This window comes from Euphorbia lathyris, chromosome 2 (assembly GCF_963576675.1).
Source record: "Euphorbia lathyris chromosome 2, ddEupLath1.1, whole genome shotgun sequence".
Lineage (NCBI taxonomy): Eukaryota > Viridiplantae > Streptophyta > Magnoliopsida > Malpighiales > Euphorbiaceae > Euphorbia > Euphorbia lathyris.
Genome location: NC_088911.1, coordinates 123,991,634 through 124,008,261, shown reverse-complemented (window position 1 = coordinate 124,008,261; position 16,628 = coordinate 123,991,634). Strand labels below are relative to the sequence as shown.

Genomic DNA, 16,628 nt, shown 5'->3' with positions numbered 1-16,628 from the left:
ATCCTTTGCCCTGTATTGACATACTCGTAGATGGAACCGCCGGACATGCTATGTACTCCTTTACAGACGTAAAGTCGAGTTATCATCAAATCCCCATGGAGCCTTCAGATAGAATCAAGACCTCGTTCGTGACTCACCAAGCCACTTATTGCTTCAAGGTCATGCCCTTTGGGCTTAAGAATGTAGGTGCCACCTATCAACGGATGATGAACAAAATATTCGCGGAAAGCAAAGGTGATAACTATTCTGTCTATATGGATGATATGATCATCAAAAGCACCACTGTGGAAAAACATGCAGATGATGTAAGGGAGGTACTGGTCGTACTCCGACGCCACAATATTAAGCTGAATCCGGAAAAATGTACCTTTGGTGCGACATATGGAAAGTTCTTGGGATTCATGATTAGCGAGAAAGGAGTGAGCCCGAATCCTGACAAGGTTAAGGCTGTTCTGGAAATGCAAGCACCACGAAACATCAGGGAAGTGCAACGCCTTAACGGACGAATCGTGGCCTTGGGCAGGTTTATCTCCTGTTCAGCTCGTAGGTGTCAGCCCTTTTATGAAGTCATCAAGAAGCAAAAGGCATTCGAGTGGAATGAGGACTGTGAAAAGGCTTTCGAAGGAATTAAACGGTTTCTCTCAGAACCGCCCATGATGAGCCGACCCCTAAAAGGTGAGAATCTCTACATGTATGTCTCGGTCACAGATAAAGCTGTATGCACAGTCATGATAAGAGAAGAGGATGGCCAGCAGTATCCAATCTATTACGTGAGCAAAGTATTGAAGGATGCTGAAACCAGGTATTCTAAACTTGATAAAATGGCTCTGGCCGTGGTCACCACGGAAATCTACCTTAGGCCATACTTCCAGGCCCACACTATCATAGTTCGCACAAATATACCTATGAGAAAAGTATTGCAAAAGCCGGACACTTCGGGGAGATTGATGGAATGGGCAATTCACCTGGGAGAGTTTGATGTGCGATATGAGAGCAGGTCCACCTTGAAGAGTCAGGTCTTGGCAGACTTTGTGAATGAATTCACCGAAGAAGGGGTGAATCTCCCTAAATCTCCAGTAGAGGAGTGGACGATGTACACGGATGGAGCTTCCTTAGCAGATGGAGCTGGTATAGGTATCGTGATCAAGGGCCCCCAATACATAAAACTACGGTACGCAGCAAAGTTGGATTTCCATGAAACTAACAATGCCGCGGAATATGAGGCTCTAATATTGGGGTTGCGCCTGCTAAAAGAAATCACTCCCGAGCGGATCGTGATCTATAGTGACTCCAAGTTGATGGTCAATCAAGTGATCAAAAATTACGAGGTAAAGGATGATGTTTTGGCCAAATACGTGGCCGAGGTTAAAAAATTGCTGGATCACCTCGAAGCTAAAGAAACTAAATGGGAATTGATCCATGTGCCCTGAGGATCAAACACCGAAGCAGATCACCTAGCAAAAATGGCTTCCAGCGAAGAGAACTGGATAGATCCGCAATGTCCATTTGAGGTTAAAGCTGCTCCGGCCTTCGCCTCCGAAGAAGTATCCCTACTCACAACAGTAGAGGATGATTGGCGGACAGTCATTCGCCAGTATTTGTCAGATGGAGCTCTACCCATCGATAAAGAGGAGGCTCAGCGGATCATCAGGAAAGCGGCCTATTTCTCCATAATCAACGATTGCCTCTACAAAAAGTCTTTTAGCCATCCTTGGTTAAAATGTATTCTACCAGAAGAGGGACAACAAGTCCTCAAGGAGCTGCACGAGGGATCATATGGGGCCCATGAGGCATCCGCCTCCATCTTAAAGAAATCCAGGTTAGCAGGATTTTATTGGCCCACTGCCGAGCTTGATGCACAAAAATTGGTGGAATCTTACCATAGTTGTCAGATTCATGTGAATGAATCACACACTGCCAAACATCTCCAGAGGCCCATCATTGAAGGGCGACCCTTTGCCCTCTGGGGAATTGATATCGTTGGACCATTTCCTCCTACTCGTAGACAAAGAAGGTATGTGGTAGTGGCAGTAGATCACTTCACCAAGTGGGTAGAAGCCGAAGTTGTCTCCTCCATCACTGCTGAACGAATGGTGGAATTTGTTAAAGACAATATCGTGGGAAGATATGGCGTACCTCACACAATCATCACTGATAATGGAACGCAGTTCAACTGCGACGAGTTCAAAACTTTCTGTGAGAAATTGGGTATTTTGAACAGATTCGCCTCCGTTTATTATCCTCAATCCAACGGTATGACTGAAGTTACGAATCGGACGATCGTAAAAGGAATAAAGAAGAGATTGGGGGGCATGATAAGAAGTGGGCGGATCAGTTGACGAGCGTCTTATGGGCGTATCGCACCACTCCTAGAACGGCCACAGGAGAAACACCATTCACCCTCTCTCATGGTGTGGAAGCTGTAATCCCAGTTGAAATACTGGTCCCAAGTGATAGAGTTGCATTCTATTGCGAGGAGGACAACAGCCGCAGATTAAAAGAAAGTCTTGATCAAGTGGAAGATCGAAGAGACAAGGCTTATGTACGTATGGCGGCATACAAGCAGCGGATCGCCGCATATCATGACAAAAATGCCAAACTTGTAGAATTGAATGTGGGAGATCTCGTGCTCCGCAAAGCCGACAAAATCCAGTCTCGAGAAGGGAAGGGCAAGCTAGGGCTCACCTGGGCGGGTCCATACCAAATAGTGGACAAGATTGGGTTCGCCACATTTAAGATTCAAGACATGGAGGGGAACACCTTGCCACGCACGTGGAACCTCCAAAATCTCCGCAAATATTTTGTCAGAAAATAAAGTGTACATACGGTCTTGAGTACTCTTTTTCCTTTAGTAAGCTTTTTTCCCATGTGGTTTTTCTTATTAAAGGTTTTAACGAGGCTCACATGTAAGACCTGCTTGCTGTAATAAAGCATATCTCCTATCAATAAACATCAATTGTTCTATTATCTATGTTCTTTTTAAAGTTTTTATTGCAGCAATATCAATATTCCAGTCTTAAAAAGAAGGGGGGCATCCAACGCTCTCCACATTAAAAAAGTACTGCTATCTCATAGCTACTTTTTCTCCTCAAAGATAGGAGAACAAATCTCATGGGCGGATCTATCTCTAGAGGATCCCCATTCGAGATAGAGTTAAAACGATCCTTGGACGCAAGGTCTTTACACTCTCTTACTCCCTTCCCGAAGAGGGGTCCACAAAGTCCTCTAGGCAAATCACTTCACCTCAAAGATAGGTCGCAAGATGATCCCTGAAGGCAGCTTTACTTCCTCTAAGGGAATAAAACAGCTTCAAACCTTCACAAAGGTTCGCACAATGGAGTATGGCTGGCCACCTACTCCAAAATAAATCCTAGATGCTTATATATCTACTTACGCAAACGTAAAGGTAAAATAAATAGCTACCATAAGGATTAAACAAATTGTACTTAAAAAAGTTTTACAATCAAAATACAACATCAAGTAACCATAGGAGCATCCTCCTTAACATTCTTCTCGCCAGAAGCACCTGCTTGAGAAGCACCTACTTGAGAAGCTTCCTTCTCGACAGCCTCGGATACGCCCGCTAAGGAGACTTCCTTTTCCACGAAAGGTGTTTCCCCAGGAAGAAAGGTGCCATCGGTTATCAGCTCCTCACCAGATTTCAGAGGCACTTCCTCGAGATCCGCTAGCTGGACGTTGGTGGCAGGTTTGCTTTCTTCAACAGGCCCCTTCATCCATTCCCGAACACGATCCCGAATGTAGTCCTTGACATTTGGAGTTTCACGATATTTAACAACTACATTCGGATCGGGAACAGCGAATTCCGGATCCGTAAAATCGATCTCAGGATATTCCAATTAGAAGTACGCCATAAGCCATTCACCATAGAAGAAGGCTTGCTCTCCAGCCATAAATTCGGCATCCGCTAAGGCTTCTTCATGCTCCTTAGCATCCGCTTCAATCTTCTCCCTCAACTGTCGAATCTCAGCATCCTTGCGGGCGGATTCAGCATCTTTAAGAGCAAGAGCTGATTCGGCATTCGCCTTCGCCTCTGCAGCTTCTTTTTCCAACCTTTCTATGGTGGCCTTATCCGCCACCCCTTGAAGAAGCTCAGCCTCTGCAACTCGTAAGCGAGTATACGCCTACGAAAGCAAATAAAAGCTTAGTCGATATTTATCCCCAAAAGAAATTGCCTAAAAATCAAACGTATGGTTGAGAAAGCACTTACGGACAAAAGCTCCTTTTTCCCAAGTTGGATGTTGGCAGCTCCTGAGATTAGAGTTTGACTCTCTCGAACCCTGCCTAATTGCCCAAGAGCTTCATCCAGATCGTTAATTACCGACTCATTCTCCAGGGATCCCTCATCTCCATATTTAGTGGCCCAATAACCGCCCAAATCAGGTCTCGCCATCTACACCATAATCACCAGGTCAAAACCTAAAATTAAAATGTAGAAAGGAAAAACAAGTAGAGCAATTTACTTGTTCCTTGTTCGACGAAGGTATGGCGGATCTCAATGCATCGGCCATCAACTTTTGCCCGGCCGGAGCATTGTATCTCTTCTTCTTCTGCGGCGGATCAATTGCTGGATCCGTAACACGTTTTCCTACATTCTTTTGAGGCTCCATCGCCTGCGCCTTCCTACGGGCCTCCTCCTCCTTCATCTTCTTACGCATCTCTACAAGAGCGTGATTGGCCTTAGATACACCCCTGTCCAAGAAGAACAATCAAATAATCAAGGTTTAAAGAAAATTAAAGTTACCTTGATCAAATTGAGCAATCTTGGAGTAAGTGAACTTGTCTCCATCTCGACGAATCAAGGGAATGTCGTTCATCATAAAGTCTAAAGCATCGGCGTATGTCCAAGCATTCGCCTTAACACTCTTCATGAGATCCGCCACAGCCTCATCGCTATCCGTCATTATTCGTATGTCACCCGCCATGTGTAGAGGTCTGGCATTCCAATATGATGGAAAGCCTAACGGCACATTCTCCTTGATCTTCACATAAAAGCACCTCTCGTCCCAAGAGTGGACATTCGACATCTTGCCACTAAATGGCGAATAAACTCCAAATTTGGCAAAGGTAAGAAACGACTCAGACTTTCGTTTAGAGGGTTTATGAAAGGTTCGGAAGACGCAAGGTGTACACACTATACCTAGATTTGAAGCTAAGTAGCAATCCAGAGCCAGATCTAACCAGCCATTAGGGTGCAACTGACAGGCGGTGATATCAAAATAAGCAAGGATATCTGCCATCATCTTTGGGAGAGGTAGACGAAATCCCCTCTCTACATGACTACAATACACGGATAGATATCCGCGTGGCGGACAGGCTGGTCGCTAATGGGCATCCGCCAGTTGAGTTTCATAATTTTTAATCCACGGAAAGCGATCCGCCAGGCTCGCTAGATCCGCAGAGCTCATACGGGATGAGGTGGACTGGGCACGAGGTCTCTTTTTCCTAGGAGGAACTGACGAAGAAGCCTCCATCCCTAAGTATGACCTAAAACCGGTGGCCGGAATACAGCGGGTAATGACGACGGGATGGTTTTGAACCTCGCCGGAACGAGTTCGACGTTTATTACACGCCGAGTCACGCAACTCAGCTAAATTACAACTAACGGAATCCTCAGAAGAAGAGGAATTCTCTGAGGAAGAAGAAGTCCAGCTAAAAATGGGTTCGGAAGATGAGGTTAAATCAAATAGCTCGGACGTAGATTCAGAAGAGGAAGAAGAACTCCTAAACATTCAGAAAAAATAGAATGGGAAAAGATGAACTTACATGTAAGCGAAAGCTTTGAAGGAACTCTGAAACTCCCAGAAAAAGCTTCGAGCAACGAAAAAGTAAATGAAGACGAAATGGGGAAGAGAGAGAAAGAGAAGGAAGAAGAAGGCGTCTTCTCTTTCCTTGGACAGTGCGCCCATTACACGTGTCACTCTGCGATTGGCATCGAACAGAGTGCTCATTAATGCAGGTAGTCATGACGGCGCGCAGAAGCTCAAAAGCCCTAAAGGACTTTAAGGGAACTTTGGGGGGGCTTCTGATAACATTGAGATATTATCCCGAGGACCAAAAGGGATATTCACCTAAAGAACGCCGCGTATTGATCCTCCAAAGAGATCCGACTGGCGGATCACCAAGGTCCCATCAAAAGAGACCCGCCAGCGAACCGATGAGGCGAATCTCTTTGAACACTCATTCGCCATTAGAACGGCTTTTACGACCCGACCATAAAGACCATTAATGAGCTATCAATTGGCTAACCGCCGGCTTAAAGGTAACTTGTAACCGCCATTAATGGAACATTGATGGAGACTTTCTAGTTACTGAAAGTTACTAGTTTCTAGCTATATATAGCCTACGTCTCAGGCTATCAAGGTACACATTCACTCTTACCCTTTGTCAATTCAGTTTGCCCTCTTGTTCTTTCTTACTGACTTTGGCATCGGAGCTTCCCCCCGTCGAACCCAACGACGCCCCCACAGGGACGGAAGTTAATCAGAATTTCTCCGCGTGTCATCAGATATCTTCTAAACTTTAATCTTTTTTATTACTATGAACTCCATTATCTATATTTCGAAGATGTGTTTTAATCTAATCATGGGCTAAACCCCCTTAACTAAGGCTAAAAGAGGATCTTAACCTTAATTATGTGGTAATTACGTTTAACCTAATTAAGCTATGTTTATCCTTTTAAGAACTAACTTGTGATTCTTAATGCTTGTTGGAGATGGCCCAAATTCCAACTCAAATATAATTAATTGTTTATATGGACCATGATTAAATTGATTAATCGAAACTCATAAGTTGGACCTAATGACCATTTAGTGTGGCTTATTGGTTTTTCATGAATCTTATCACAATTCTTAGATTTATTAATTGAGCCGGACCAAAGTGAAGTAATAAATCGAAGGTTTGGAACTAAGAAAACTTAATGCTTCTTTGAATTAATTACTTGAGCCAGACCAAAGTGAAGTAATTAATCGAAAGTTTGAAACTAATTACTCGAGCGGGTTTCTTGAATCTTAAGTAATCACTTTAGCCGGATAAGGTAAAGTAGTTTAAAAAGGTTTAGATTAATAAAACCTAATGTTTCTCTAGATTAATTACTTTATTCAAACTAAGGTAAAATAGTAAATCGAGATTTTAGAGCCAATCTCGAGAATCTATTAGTTAATAAGAAAAATCGTCAAGCAAAGAGGTTAAGTGAAGCTAAAAATCTTAGTTTCTTCCACTATAAGTAATTCTTCACTTAATTTGTCTAGTTTTCATTTCACTTGTTAATTAAGTCTTAACCTTGGTTATCCAACAAACTCTACCTTTCAATTGTTTAAATAATAGATAGTAAGCAAAAAGATTAGTACTTATAATCGCCATCCTCGTGGGAATGATACTCTACTTTCACTTTATTATTTGACACACGATTAAGATGCACTTGCCTTCACATACATATATACGTAAAATACGCATCAAAAAGAAAGAATCACATGTCTTTAAAGACTTAAAATCCCTTTCTCTGATTCTTCTTCTCTTTCGGGAAAACGACGACAAGTTCCTAAAATACAATTTACTCCTCAGGGGGAACATGTGATGAAGTGTATGTGAATTTATAAACTTGAACAATCGAAGAAAAAGACTGCTAAGTTAGAGCAAGGTCCAAGCTCACATCCTCCCTCACTGACTGTAGTGGAACTCAAAGCTTACATCACGTATGACCGCCTGAATGTAAGTATCTGTTTGCTCCTGAATTCTCAAACTTGATTGGAAATATAATAACCCTTTTCCTATGAATAGTTGTGGAATCAAACTTATGGAGATGATATCTCCCTAAGCATTCTTGCGGTAGCGAAATATTTAGGACACTTCCGGATGACGTGGAGCTTTTTAACCATAAGGAAATATATGTGATGATGAGAGTTGCCTTTCATCGTAAATGTGATGTAAGTATGATTTCTTCATTCCCTTTGTTGTTTCAAGTTGTAATGACTTTGTATGACTTCTTCCCTTTTTTTGAACTTTTGACGTCACTGGATGTGAAATCTCGGGTGGTGAACAATTTTGTTGAACTTTCCTTTACTATGTTGTGCTCTTCTTTAAAAGACATCAATGGCAGGTTCATGGCATGCTCAGAATGGAAAGTTATGGAAGACTTTGGTCATCCCGCCTAAATAGATTATATTTCTTCGCACGAATTGTCTTTGTGAATAGATAAAGGCTCAACAACTTAAGTGTGCTCTGTAGCATCCTTCTCCGCGTTCTAAAACTTGTGATTTGTGGCACAAACCTCCGATTGACGATGAAATGCAATACAAACACTTCGAGTTTTTTTTTTTTTAAATCACTTATCTAGAGTTGGGGCAATGGTGTGAGATTCTGATGGTCATTTGTTTTGCGGCACAGACAACTTCATCAAACGGTCTATTAGATGTTCATGACGACAAATCCCTCGCTATTCTTTAAGCTATGAGTATATAGTGTCTCAAGGTTTCCATCGTGTAATTTTTGAAACTGATGCAACGGTCGTTAGCGATGCTTTACACTCTTCTGCTGCTATTTGTACCGAATATGCGTATATCATTAATCAATGCATGGTTCTTGTTATTATTTCTCAATAATAACGAATTCTCTTTCCGTTAATCTGTTTTTACCAGGCGACAAATTAATAGTTTGGCTTATGCGTTTGCAAAGCCATTTCACTTACGAGTTTTATTTTTTAGTGTACAGTTAATTTCTTGTCCAATTGACTCCCATTAATTGAATTTTCTTTAAAAGCAAAGAAATCTTTGAGATAATTATCCTAATTATCTACTATTGAATACTTCTCTGTTTACTATGTAGCTCGATTACCAGACCAAAAAAACAAAAAAAAATTAGGCAATAAATAAAGTAAGTCAATTTATTGAGTTTCCATAAATCAAAATTAGGATGGATAATTTGATAGTAGCATAAAATTGTAAATTCCGTAGGATAAAAAGGGCACAAAAGTCAGAAAGGTCAAAGAGAAAGTAGTAGTAATAGTAGCAGAAGGCGAGGTATCAATTATCAAACTGGCTTTTTCAATAGTGGAGTCAGTCTCAGACTAGGTTGAGATTACACCAACAACACAACATACATCAATTCCTCTCTTCTCCACTTCCATCTTAATTCTTTCCTTTTCATTATTATTTTATCACTTTCCAATTCCCAAACAATTCATACTAGTCTAATCTTCCTTATAAAGATTGAAACTTTATCTCCCTAATTCTCATTGATTTTGAAGTTTGAACAAGATCGAGAAACAACAACATACTCCACAACCTCTGGTATTTATTTCTGCTTATGTTCTATTTAAGTTGAAAGGTAGCAATTTCTGATTCTATTTTCATATTCTGGACATGAGAATCTTTGTTGTTTTGTTTCTCTTAGAAGATCGTATTCCCATGTTTAACTTTAATCTGTCAATTTCATAGTTTCTTTCTTTTTGCTTGCTTTGCTTAATTTTAATGAATTTTAGAGGATTTTTAGTTTCTATGAAGAACCACATGCAAAAACTCCCCAAATCTGTTTGAATGTGCGACTGCAAATTATGGCATTTTGCCCCATGTGAGATGATGTTGTGGTTTTGTTTGTTACTAGATTAAGATTGTTGGCCTTTTATGTGCGTTGTAATAGAAAACGTTTAGGAATTCGGAAGCAGTTTGAAATTTTGTTCACTTGTATGTATCTGAATGTTTGTCAGCAAATTGCTATTCAAGCGGTGGCTTAAACAGTTTCTTCCAAGCCCAGCCAAAACAGTATGGATCTATAGTTTTTGTTTTTGTTTTCGTATCCGTTTCCGTTTCCTTTTTTTTTTTTAGAAATAAGGTTTTTCCTGGTGTCTGTTTCAGTTTCCGTGTAACATAGATATGGATCATCAAGGGCATAAACAACCTTCTCCAGGCAGTGGAGTTCCTGTTTCATATGGCATATCTTCATATCAGCCTAACCACATGATGGGACCTTCCCCGACCGGACCACCACTTCAATCTCCACCTCAGGCAGCTGGAGTCCCTGCATCTCAAGCTCAGCTTGCACAGCACCAACTTGCTTATCAGCAAATGCACCAGCAACTCCAGCAACAACTCCAGAATTTCTGGGCTAATCAGTACCAAGATATCGAACAGACTTCCGATTTCAAGAACCACAGCCTCCCGTTGGCTCGGATTAAGAAGATCATGAAGGCAGATGAGGATGTAAGGATGATATCTGCTGAAGCTCCGGTCATATTCGCCAGGGCCTGCGAGATGTTCATTCTCGAATTGACATTACGGTCCTGGAATCACACTGAGGAGAACAAAAGGAGGACACTCCAGAAGAATGACATTGCTGCTGCAATTACAAGGACTGATATCTTCGACTTTCTAGTCGATATAGTGCCGAGGGAGGACATAAGAGATGAAGTGCTAGCATCTGTATCAAGAGGAAGTCTTCCAGCCGGAGGCCCTCCGGAAACTATCCCTTACTATTATATGCCGCCGCAGGTAGCTCCTCCGGGCACGACTATAGGTAGGCCTGCGGTGGATCAAGCTCTTTACGGACAACATTCTCGCCCTTATGTTGCACAGCCAATGTGGCCACAGCACCCACCTGCAGACTCTTGATCAAGCAGAGTGATCAGTCACTGTAGTTAGAACCGGAAGCGGAAGCAGAAGGCGGTGTAACATACTAGTTTCAGTTCTGAAGTTGGAAGGTAGGTTTCTCAGTGTTTTGTGGAAGAAGTCATAACATGCATTCAGCTTGGTTCTATAGTTTTCAGCTTGTCGTTTTAGTCAAACTGCAGGTATATGTATATGTATTTCAACTTTCTCATACCAAAAACTCAATAAACAAGTTGATTACAATCTTTCAATATAAACTGCACGACTTGTCGTTTTAGTTTGTTTTCTCTTCTCAAAGGACATTCATGGGCTTAAAACACTATGGACTAACCTATTAGAAATGTTTGCATCATGATTCATGACCTATTATTTTGTGGGATAAGGCATTGATCCGACGTATATTTTCAATCACATTTGATCCGATTTAAATGGAAATTAGCGTATAATATAAAGATAGCTATTAACTATTTGTGTTTGATGATTGCTAATCACAATCCAACTTCTATGATATTTCGCTTGCCTCAATTTGCATATAGTATTTTATGCTAAAAAACTACTTGTTTTTCTAGTTCTACAACTTTGGAGAACATCTGATTAACAATCATCCCAGGCGCTAATTTTCATCTACATTGGACTAAATGTGATTGATTGCTATCTATCAGGAATTAAATGTGATTGATTACTACACGTCAGGATCAATGTCAGATAATAATAGATCAGGAGACAAACACAAATATTTTTTATGGACATACTATTACAAAAACAACCCTTTGGAGCATTAGATGGAGATGCAGAATCTTCAAAAACATCAAAGCACTGGACATATATCCTCCAAACTGCAGGACATAAACGAGAATACTTAGATTAGATTCTCTGGTATTACAATGGAAAACCATCTCTAAGCCTATAAGAGTAATTTGATTACCTCCTTCCTAAGCACTCAATGATATCACCAGTGAGAGTTGATCTTTTCTTCTTCTCAAAAGCAAGTGAAGCAGCCTTCCTCAACAAAGCCGACCCAGCAATACACCCCAACATTGTTGGATTTCTGATACTGCACCAATTTCAAACCTCAGATTAAGGATCTATTTGCCATACAGTGAACTTCAGGTATCAATTCGGATAAAGACTGTGATAGATATTAGATAGTAGAGAATTACTTCATACCTTAAATTCCCTTCAGAAGCTAAGATATGTTGGCGTGCCCAAGCTAGAAATACCGCAACACTATGGCCAAGAAACAAGTATAGATAGATATATTTAAGGGGTGAAATGCATCTATGATCGTTAAAGTCATTAAACTAAGCATCATACCATATATGTCTGATTTTTACGCCTGATGGCAGGTACGTGGCAGCCAGTATGCGTCATGTGGCACATCCTAAGCCATAATTTTTTTTAAATAGCATCTTTGTCTAACGTGACACTCGGCGTATAGTCAAGTGTTTGCTATTGATGTGACACGTTGTTTAACTTTTGTTTACATGGTATGATGAATTTATTACATGCCAATCCCCGCCTAAACTTACTGAAACTAATTGAAACCACGTTAGTTAAATTCTTCTTCTTTTAAGAGTGTAAAGCATATGGTATTTCTTTGAAAATATCAAATTCATCTAATTACAAATTAGCCAAATCACAATTTTTTTTTCTATACTTAATCCTACACAACACATACTTTATTTTATTTTCAAAGTTATGAATAAAAAATGCTATCTTCAGATAATGCAATGGAAATCTAACATCTGGAATGGTTGTTTGAATACTTTAAGCGACAAGAAAAGTGGTACAATCAATTACCTCCCAGAAAGAATGTCACCCTGGCCCCCGCAACGCCTAGGTGAACCGTAGATGCACACTGATTTGACTGCATAATTTATCAATCATTAGTATCAAACATATAGTGGTTCTTTAAGCCACTAAAAGACTGTAATTAATTTGATTTCAACTTTATCTGATAATCATATTATTTAGGACGAATACATTTTGTCCAGAAAATTCAGCTGCTTCTCTCTATTTGGAAACGTCTTATTTACCCTTTGAACTTGCTTAAAGTGATCTATGGGCTCTGTGAACTTTCTTGAAGTGACCTTTGACCCCTGAACTTGCTTACAAGGACCCCTACAATCCACGTTGCAGAGCAAATGAAGATTTTGATGAAGTTACAATGCGTACACTTTAAGTAAATTCAGAAAGCTAATAGAACTTTTAAGCAAGTTCAGAGGGCCAAAAAGGCATTTTAAGAAAGTTCAGAGAGCCAATGGGTCACTTTAAGCAAGTTTAGAATATAAATAGGACGTTTTGAAACTATAAGAGGGGGGGGGGGATTTTTTTTAATAAGTACAAATGGTTAGAATGTATAAGGCCTATTATTTATTTGCATACCTATTTCACCATCGGTGATGAGGTCAGACTTCCCTTTTCTTAAAATGGTTACACCACCAATCCTTAATCAATTGAGATACTATTCATCAGAAGTCAATACAATCTAGAATTGAAAGATAAGGAAAGTACTGTAGTACTGTTGCATAATATGATCCAACAAGGGTGCTAAATGCAGAGCATGTAAATAGAGTTTTGTAACTGCGAACTGTTGAGTACATTAATAGAGCTAGATGATCTACAGATATCAAGTGCTTGAGAAACATTCAGCTAAATTTCAAAAAACTCAAACTAAAAAATTCACCTTTTGGCAAGAGTAAGTAATTGTTCATGAGCATCTTCATCATTTACTTCACAATTCAGAACTTTTTGAACCAGGCGCTTGAATTCATTCACATTGGGCGTCAACACAGCCAAGGGATAACCACTAACAAGTTCGAGACTGTTCGTTACAAGAAAGAGTCCATCCTGGGAATAACACAGGTCAATGCTTCATTGTAAAAAGGGGGCATGGATAAGCAACATATGAACTTACAAATATCAAATAGTAGATGATTACTTATCACATACCCCATCTACAACAATTGGAACATTTGATTGTCTTGCACGCTTCATTATTTCACTTACACAGCCCTGTGGATGACAAGCAATTATGGAAGTGTTCAGGGCAGTAAATGTGATGAACTGAAATTGATAAGGTTGAGTGCACAAAAATGCAGGTGAGGCATGCAAAAGAACTTTCTAGGTGTAAAGACTGAAACAGTTTAGCATTAAGTTGAAGAAAGCATGAAGTACTTGAGTTCTCCAAGAGAAAAATTTATGGAGAACTGAGAAATATAATTAACACATGAAGTTACCAAATGTGTTCTTGGAACATAAGTTGCCCCATTACCATTTAAAAAGAAGAAACTAATATCAAATTATTATGCTTAATCATGCCTACATATTGTTCACATATACATGGCACATTTCAGGCCTAGCAAGAGAATCAAGATACTAGATGCATGCCCTTCTCAGAAAGTTGGAGATGAATATGGAAAGAAAACCATTAAACACTTCAACATTCATCTCATGTTCAATATTTTTCCACACATGAAAGGACACAAACACACACGCGCACACACATATATATAACTAAAACATAGCATTTCAACATCAATCATTGACTTGTGAAACTCGGAGATTGAGAAGTTATTATATATAACCTATTCAACTATGATCTATATACAAATTTGAAAGTATCCCAAGAGATGCACACCAGAAGAAACGGATCCCTTCCAAGACCAGGGCCAACCACAAGACAATCAAATCTCTCCATCCACTTATCAACCTCGCCGACTACTTTCGCTGATATGTGGTTTTCATCCCCATCCCTGAAAACAAGTTTATTCCCACAACAAATAAGCATTCTGCTTGGCAAGAAGGTTTATTTATATCACAATGAATAAGTAAACAGTATCTTTCTTTCTTTGGAAATAATTTTGATACCGGATGCTATAAGATTCTTCCAGTATAGGATGCACAATCAACTCAGGACTATAGCTTTTGATAACAGGAGCAGCATCTTTGGTACAAAAAACATGGGACAAATCCGCTCCCTGGCAATGGAAATAAAAGAAACATGTTCAATGAGTACGAATTATGAAATTGAGGAATTAGTAACAAACAACAAGGAAAAAGGAGATCAAATACTAACAATTTTCAATGCTGAAATAGCAGCAAAATAAGGAGCACCAGTATACTCCCTACATCCACCAATAACAGCAATTTTCCCTGAAAAGCATACAAAAACAGCAATCCACAATTCCACATTGTTCATTCCAGAATTATCATTATACAGGGAAGAAATGTTTTAGCTAAAGGTGGCAACTTTCATGAGACTAACCTGCCTGGCCTTTATGTTTAGCAGGGTCAAGAGTTGGAGTAATTGCCCTCAAAATATTGAGGGCATCAACCTCCGAATTCATACCACCCAAAGGGTTTGATTCTTGCATTCTGCTGCTAACTCCTCCAGCTCCAAGAGACCTTATTAAGAATTGCTGCCTTCTTAAAACAGCCGAAGAAGCTGCTAGAGACCAATTTCTTGAACTGTTTAGCGAAGATAGCTGATTCATGCCATGTTTAATTAACATCACCAACCCACTAAAAACCTTGTAAATAAGAAAAAGAACAGTACTTTGGAAATTGGAAATCACTGAATTACAGATTGAAAACAAACATACTTAAAAAGATTTCTATAAGACTTACCTTTGTATGAAAAATGCCCACTGGATTTAAGGAAACTGGCAATTAGGACGATGAATTTGGCCTTTGGATATTAGAAATCGAAAAGACCAGCAAATGGTTTTGTTGTTGATGAGTACGTTTTTTCTTCATATTTTTCTGCCGTTGGATTTGTGAGCCTGATGGCAGATCTTTGGTCAGCACCGAATCGGACAAAGTCAAAGGTTTTAAAACGGTGCCGTTGTAAATTGAAAATGATGAGAGAGAAAAAAAAAGGATGACCCTTTCTAAATGGTGGGTCGGATGGGCGATTTCTAGGTTAGGAGGGGGTTGCGTCGCTGCACAGGACAGAGAAGAGGAAGATAATGAATCGACAGAGTAGGGCGAATGCGATAAGATCAGGCATTGTGGTAATTAGCGCCATAGCTTTCGGATATCTAACCTTTCAGATCAGTTTGAAGCCCTTTCTCGAAAAAGCAGAACTCCATCGTCAACAGCAAGAAGCTATCGATACAGAAGATACCCTAAGCAATGACCAGCGACTTCCAGGTTTGCTTCATCTTCATTTCAACGCAATCGTTCAATCTAATTTCATATGTTGAACTAATTTATGTATCTTCATAAAACTTACTTAGGATCGAAGCTTGATTTGAAGTTTTTAACCGAGTTTTTCTTTTCTTTTTTGTGATAGATCGATAGGGAAGACGAGGAAGAAGGAATTTGGTGGGAACTGTGGGATAGAAGGCGAAGAATGGCTGTGGCTCAAGCTGTGTGTTATGTTGCCTATGCTATCTATATTCTTCGTGCGTATTATGAATCAAATTGCAATGACTGTGTAATATCAAAGAAAGACAGGAAACGGAAGGCGAGGACATGGGAGAGGAAATTCGAGAGCATAAAAGAGGCAGTTAATGATGTAACAGAGGCAATCAAAGAGGGTAATAGTATTATTGAGAGATCTAGGCAACGGATTTACACAGAGAGGGAAGTTTATGCAGAGCTTGTGAAGATTGGAGTCGAGAGACACTTACGATACACTGCCTACAGTTTCCTAACTCAAGATCCTGCAAGGGTAAGGGCTTTTTTTGGTTTCCCAGTTATTGAGCGCAAGGATTTTTTGCTGCAGATGATGTTTGATCCTAATTAAGGATGCTTAATGGATTCAGTAGTTGATTAGTCTAGTTTGATTGATGTTTTTTTTGCTGATTTTGGGTCTTGTGCTTTTTGTCACTTGATTCACAATGGTAGTCATGGTTTGCAATCTGTTGATTCTGTTATTCTGGTCATTAGGTTTTCTCTTTTCTCTTTTCGATTTGCTGCTTCGTTGCTTTTCCTCTTCTTCTCCATTACTACAGGAAACTCATGCCTTTCTTGCATATTATGTTTGTTGAAGGGCGCTCCTCC

General features: G+C 39.9%; 2 protein-coding genes across 5 annotated transcripts; one reads left to right on the top strand and one right to left on the bottom strand.

Annotated features, from left to right (window-relative positions):
* Positions 1-9,066: 9,066 nt before the first annotated feature.
* Positions 9,067-10,896, top strand: LOC136219797 (nuclear transcription factor Y subunit C-9-like). 3 transcript variants are annotated; one of them, XM_066007340.1, is made up of 3 exons: positions 9,067-9,305; positions 9,722-9,776; positions 9,886-10,896. In XM_066007340.1, exon 3 carries the CDS (start codon positions 9,888-9,890, stop codon positions 10,620-10,622), a length of 735 nt encoding a protein of 244 aa, XP_065863412.1. In that variant the 5' UTR covers positions 9,067-9,305; positions 9,722-9,776; positions 9,886-9,887; the 3' UTR covers positions 10,623-10,896. The 3 variants fall into 3 exon arrangements, with proteins under 3 accessions (XP_065863412.1, XP_065863413.1, XP_065863414.1); XM_066007341.1 differs by having other exon boundaries at positions 9,870-10,896; XM_066007342.1 differs by lacking the exon at positions 9,722-9,776.
* A 384-nt stretch (positions 10,897-11,280) lies between these two features.
* LOC136219796 (ATP-dependent (S)-NAD(P)H-hydrate dehydratase) lies at positions 11,281-15,455 on the bottom strand. Of its 2 annotated transcripts, none has more exons than XM_066007338.1 (12): positions 15,249-15,455; positions 14,887-15,151; positions 14,698-14,774; positions 14,490-14,599; positions 14,260-14,374; positions 13,572-13,634; positions 13,306-13,469; positions 13,005-13,066; positions 12,420-12,486; positions 11,787-11,846; positions 11,545-11,673; positions 11,281-11,455 (listed from the first exon to the last, which is right to left on the bottom strand). In XM_066007338.1, the coding sequence occupies exons 2-12, from the start codon at positions 15,131-15,133 to the stop codon at positions 11,428-11,430; spliced, it is 1,122 nt and encodes a 373-aa protein (XP_065863410.1). In that variant the 5' UTR covers positions 15,134-15,151; positions 15,249-15,455; the 3' UTR covers positions 11,281-11,427. The 2 variants fall into 2 exon arrangements, with proteins under 2 accessions (XP_065863410.1, XP_065863411.1); XM_066007339.1 differs by having other exon boundaries at positions 14,887-15,106; positions 15,249-15,443.
* Positions 15,456-16,628: the final 1,173 nt, after the last annotated feature.